Raw genomic sequence first — 6,000 nt, 5'->3', positions numbered from 1 at the left:
GGCTCGTGCACGGGCGCTGAGAGCCAAGCCAGGCCCAGAGCTGGGCTCGCCCTGTAAATGTGGGGTCTCGCTCACCGTTAGGTGTAAGTCCAGTTATCTATGGGACATGAGCCTGGTCCGGTTTTCCCAGACACCCCCAACAATTCTGAGACCAGTTGAAGCTTGTTCTGAATGGTTCGGTTTTTAGGGGTTTCCTGAAGTGCGGATAGTTGGGGTCCGTCCTGAGGTGGGGTTTAGAGACAGCCCCCGATCTGAGCCCTGAGCTCTCGGGGGCGCGCATCTGTTCTTCGGGTGGTTGGTCGGCCTGGATGGTCCTATGCGAAGGACCAGAGGCTTGTGATTGGGGTGCTGGGGTGTGGGGGTGCGGTTCTGGCCGGTGTCCCAGACCTTCTGTTGATGTTCTTTGTGCAGTGGACTCAGAACGTTAAGCTTGACTCTGTCTTCCACCAACAACCGAATCAAATATTATCTGTGGCTCCGATGTTATCTGTGGACCATTAAATGCTCTACAACCTCAGCATTTTTGATTATCTAGAATGTTATGAGATTATAGAATGTTATATTTTTATAGTATTTATATAGCTATGTGATTGTAGCACGGTTTGTCACAGTGGGATGCTATCTGACTGTGGAATGCTCTATTTTTATAGTGGAGCCTTGTCTGTGGGATGTTATCTCTATATATTGGAATGCTATGCGATTGTAGATGTTATTTTTTTATAGAAGGATGTTACCTGCCTGTGGCAAGTTAGATTTCTATCGTGGAATATATGATTGTAGCATCCTTTACCTGTTATAGTGGAATGTTATCTCGCTGCGGAATGTAATCTCTTTATAGTCAAACGTTATGTGATTGTGGCATATTATCATTTTATAGTGGAATGTTACCTGACTTTTAATGTTATATTTTTATAGTAAACTATTGTGTGATAGTAGCACGTTATCCTATTATCTTGGAATGTTATCCCATTCAGGAATGTTATCTGTTGGCAGTGAAACGGTGATCAGTTGCAGAATGTATCTCTGATCTGTGGAAGGTAGGAATTTGAATTGTGGATCGTGGAATGTTATTGATGGCTCAATACATTTTATGGTCTCCGAGAACGTTATCCAATTATGGAATACTGTTGATGAATAGTGGATGTTGTCCAGCAGCGGAATGTTATTTTATCATGGAATGTTATTGATGGATCGCGGAGTGATATATTGGATTGTGGAATGTCGTCGATTTAGCATGTCGTGTCATGTATGGATCATGGAATGTGATTGGTGGGTTGTAGAATGTTGTCCAAACGCAGAATGTTAATCGACAAATGTAAACTTTAAATAAAATATCTCAGAATGGACGACCTAGTGCAGGACGCAGCCAAGTGGACTATGGTCATGAGAAAGACTACAAAGGGGCCCGCAGAGGGGCCAAAGCTGCCAGTTTACCAAAACCAAACTTCATTCATCACACCGCTAGGCGCTGCGTGCCACAGCACACTAAGGCAGATGGTGTTAAATTGGCGGTAGCACCGCCAACAGGCTGGCGGTAACTACCGCCAAATTATGACATTGGCGGTTTTGCTCAAGCCAAACCACCAATGTACCACACCATCCGCCATGACGGTAACAACGGCCAGGCTGGAGACATCAGTCTCCAGCCCGGCGGCCGTCACTAGCCCGCCTGCGGGATAATGACCCCGCATACCGCCATGATTTTCGTGCCTTCTGTACTGCGATGATAAAACATGGCGGTAGGCACTATCAGTGCCAGCGAATTCCTTCCCTGGCACTGATAGGGGTCTTCCCCGCCCCCCTCCCCAGAGTCCTCCCCCAACACCCACAGCCCCCCTACCACCCTCCAAAGCCGATAGGGCCCCTACCCTCCCCCGAACACCATGGGACCCCACATACATACTCCCCACCCATGCACACACCACCCACACACATACACGCACCCACACATGCATCGTTGTCCATGAATCGTGGAAAGTTATCCGATGAGTGAACGCGGGCTTTGCACTGAGGAATGTCACCGCTGGTGGAATGCCAGGCCTGTGCCAGTCACTACCCCGCCGCCCTGCCAAGCAGGCACGTGAGCCCCGTCCACAGCTGCAGAAATGAAGGAACCTGCCCCCTCCCGCCCCGCTTCTGTAGTGATCCGGTTCCAGCCCAGTAAATCTGGCGGTCCCACTACCTGTCTCCGCCCCCGCCCAGAGGGCTCGGATTTCCCTTTTAACGGAGCGCCCCCCTCGGCAGGGCACAGAGGGAGGTGTGCGGGAGAGGGGCAGCATCCCGGCTTCACCCGAGCATCACTCAGTCCTGGTACCCAGAGAGGTCCGGGGTCAGAGAGAGGGGCGGCATCCCGGCAGCACCCGAGCATCACTCAGTCCTAGTACCCAGAGAGGTCCGGGGTCAGAGAAAGGGGCGGCATCCCGGCATCACTCAGTCCTAGTACCCAGGGAGGTCCGGGGTCAGAGAGGGGCAGCATCCCGGCATCACTCAGTCCTAGTACCCAGGGAGGTCCGGGGTCAGAGAGGGGCAGCATCCCGGCATCACTCAGTCCTGGTACCCAGAGAGGTTCGGGGTCAGAGAGAGGGTCAGCATCCCGGCTTCACCCGAGCATCACTCAGTCCTGGTACCCAGAGAGGTTCGGGGTCAGAGAGAGGGTCAGCATCCCGGCTTCACCCGAGCATCACTCAGTCCTGGTACCCAGAGAGGTTCGGGGTCAGAGAGAGGGTCAGCATCCCGGCTTCACCCGAGCATCACTCAGTCCTGGTACCCAGAGAGGTTCGGGGTCAGAGAGAGGGGCGGCATCCCGGCTTCACCCGGGCATCACTCGGACCCGGTACCCAGAGGGGACCCAGGGTCAGCAGAGGGATCACCGGCTGCCGGGGGGCCCACACCCAGGAAAGGATGTCTTCCTTCGGGGGGCTCCTGCTCGCCCTCTGCGCAGCGGCCGTGGTCGCCTCTCAAGGTAAGATTAGACCCCTAGATCGCGGCATGTGCGCCTGGAAGTTTATACTTGTTTGAAAAGTACGTGTTATATATAGCGCCAAGCGTGGCGGCTTCGTGGCACTCGATAGCACTTATGGGAATTTAGCTTATCTCAGAATGGCCAATCTTGGAAGCTACGTTAGTTGGGGTGTGGAGAAGAACGAACAACAGTTGTCCAGGATCACACAAGGTGAGGAACCTCTGAGTAAAAGTCAGCCCCCCCTGTTCCGTGCTCACACCCCAGATATCCCCCCCTCCTCTCAGTGGAGTAAAGCTGCAGGGAGCCCTTTCACAACCTCTTCATCTGGAGTGAACGGACAGTGAGGGTAGGTGCCGTTTTGACAGCGCCTAGAGTCGCACGCATCCCCCAAGCTCCGAATGTGCGCCCCCTGCTCGTGAGTGTGCCGTGTCCACACTTCCGTGGACTCCTCAGCTTTGTGGCGAGGAATGTAAAGTCTGAAATTGTGCTGAAGTGACCTCTATGTGGTCACACTCGACAAGAACAGGTGGTTTTGTGTGCCGTCTGCACTTCCCGAGGCGAGTATTCATAGCGCCTAGTGAGTACACATTCCTCCGCGTTAATCTGTGTCTGTCCTGGGATTAGCAGCCTCGTAGCGCTGCAGACAGTCTGCCACCGAATGCCACGCAACATCAAGTGTGCAGCAGGAGAGGACCACGTTGTGCCTCACAGCTGCCTAAATTATGCGGCAAGAGATGGCATATTATGCGACACATTCCGTGCAGGATTACCGGACTATTTTTTTCCACGTGAATGTTAAAACTGTCTGGGCGAAGGTTTCAGGTCATTAGTACCAGTTTAACACCTAAATACAAATATCAACAGCTGAAAGACGACCAGGTAACCTCTCCGAAGGCTTTCCGCTGCAACACACGGGCAGAGTTTTTTTTTTTTAAATAACTGTTGATCAGTTTGAGGTAGAAAAAAATGTTTTTCAGTAAAGTCTGCACATTAGGCAGCGGGGGTGGGCTATGCGAGAAGCGCGTCAAATGGACAATTATACAGAAAACAGTGCGGCCGCTGAATCACATAATTCCGGCTGCATCGACTTTGGAAAGATGAAAGACTAGTGCATTTACAGAGATTCAAAGGTTGACTGTCGTGACCTGCAGAATACACGCAGAGCTCCGCAATAAGTGCGTGAACCCGCTGGCCTATCTGTCCACAGGGTGTAAACTACTGTAGGGGGATGGGTGGAACTGCTCAATGTTATACATACATACATTACTATGTACGTATTTATTTATTGAATTAATTAGTACAGCGCTTTTGGCCGCAGTGTGGCTTCAGAGCGCTAAAGAAAGTCTCGAGAGTCAATTAAGGAAGCCAAGCAGTAAAAAGAAACACCGAACTACGGTTTGTATAGCGCTTCCCCACTCCTTGCCAGACAAAAAGCACTTTCTCAGCGATCTAGTAAGTACCTACTGTGTTTGAAGCATTTATATAGCGGCCCACGCCTGCCAAGGCAGGCTCTACAGAAACATGACACGGTCATCACCCGTGGCAAGCCTCTGCGGAATTATGCGGCATGCTTTAGTTTCCGCTCCCAGATGCATTAGCCACTCATCTCTTAACATACGGGTTAACTATTGTAAATAAAGACAGCACGGAAAGGCAGCTTAGTGCGTTAATGCGCTAGCTGCAGAGATCGTGTATTGCTTTGAAACATTTATATAGCGCTTACCGCATTAATGGGGGGGAGAGACAAAGCGCTCGCCTACATGAGTAGCACGCTTCCGTGTCGGGGTGTGTGGCTGGAAGGGGGTGCCTTTGTTGTGATCCAATGTGGGCCGTGTTTCCATGTGGCCTGTAGCTGTGCCGGGCCGTGTGCAGCTCTATCTGCAGTGTGCATGTATGAATGCTCCTATAGGGAGGCTGTATGTAATATATAGCGCCTTCACAAGAGACGCTGGTTTAAAGGTGCTTTTTAAAACTGCTTACTTGAGGAACCTGTGCATAGGTTAAAGATAACATGACTCGAAGACGGCAGAGTTTACCGCACATTCCTGGGATTGGCGCATTCTGTGCTGTCTCAGGTCAAGTGCTAAGGCTATGCGGCTCGCGTGCTCCGCAGCTTTGAGATTGTTCATTCACACATGCACACAGGCACCCCCACCGACTCTTTCCTATGGTCTTTACTTCAGTCAGTCCGTCACCCTCCGTCTACCCGTCTCCTTTCGTTTCCTCTTCTCAAGCTCCCTGAACTTGCCTTAAGGCGCTATATAATCTTTTACCAAAAAAAAACTAAATAAAACAAAAGGAGTAAACTATGTTTTCTATCAGTGCAATCAGTATACGAAAGCAACACGTACAGATTGTGTCACTGCTTGTTTACAGTTATTTCCAAAACTCTGTAAACATTGGCTGCTGTGACTGGTTGAGCTCCTGCTTGGTTTTGGGGTGTGTAATGTTTCTGCTTCATTAGGGCTCCAGCAGCTGTCCTTCACCTGGTCCCAGTTTGATTGCACCCGCTGTACCTTGGTGCAGTGTGCCAACACCAGGCACATGCAACGGTGCCAACACACCTTCAGTGTGCTCGTGGGTTCCTTTTCCTCTCCTTGGTGGCCCGGCTGCGAAACGCATCATTTTGCGGCCAGTCAGTAATATCTTCTGATGCTGTTTTGTCATGATTGGCAGCAGGCGTTGTTGCTGGGTTTAATCTGAGGTGGCATAGTGGGCAAAAAAATGATGGTGCGGAATGCTATCCCGAGCGATTGCCAGTGGTCAAACTATTTGAAGTTTTTTTGCCATCACATTTTGTGTGTCTGATGACCCACCGTAAGTAGTCAGGAGTATGCCCAGATGTAGGCCCAGTGCTCACTGTGCCACTTGAACCAAGCTGCCCCCGACTGACGAGCCCCAACGAGCCTGAGACTGGTCTTGGGCTGCTTGTGTCCTGGTTCATAGAGGACCTGGTTTGGCACTTCCGGCTGGATGGTTCCTACTGGAGCCGAACCATGCCTGACTTGCATATCGCTAGGTGGGATGGAGGACAAAGA

The 6,000-nt window shown here is 51.0% G+C and overlaps 1 protein-coding gene across 1 annotated transcript in view; it reads left to right on the top strand.

Moving 5' to 3' along the window:
- Positions 1-2,263: 2,263 nt before the first annotated feature.
- The window catches only part of CILP2 (cartilage intermediate layer protein 2), a 48,576-nt gene continuing 44,839 nt past the window's right edge, over positions 2,264-6,000 (top strand). Inside the window, exon 1 of the mRNA XM_069216355.1 lies at positions 2,264-2,962. Within this exon, the coding sequence (XP_069072456.1) occupies positions 2,902-2,962 (61 nt within the window). The 5' untranslated portion in view covers positions 2,264-2,901. The remainder of the gene's footprint in view (positions 2,963-6,000) is intronic.

This window comes from Pleurodeles waltl, chromosome 12 (genome assembly GCF_031143425.1).
Source record: "Pleurodeles waltl isolate 20211129_DDA chromosome 12, aPleWal1.hap1.20221129, whole genome shotgun sequence".
In the NCBI taxonomy this organism is placed as follows: Eukaryota; Metazoa; Chordata; class Amphibia; order Caudata; family Salamandridae; genus Pleurodeles; species Pleurodeles waltl.
Note: the sequence above shows the minus strand (reverse complement) of the source record. Positions and strands in the feature narration are given on the sequence as shown.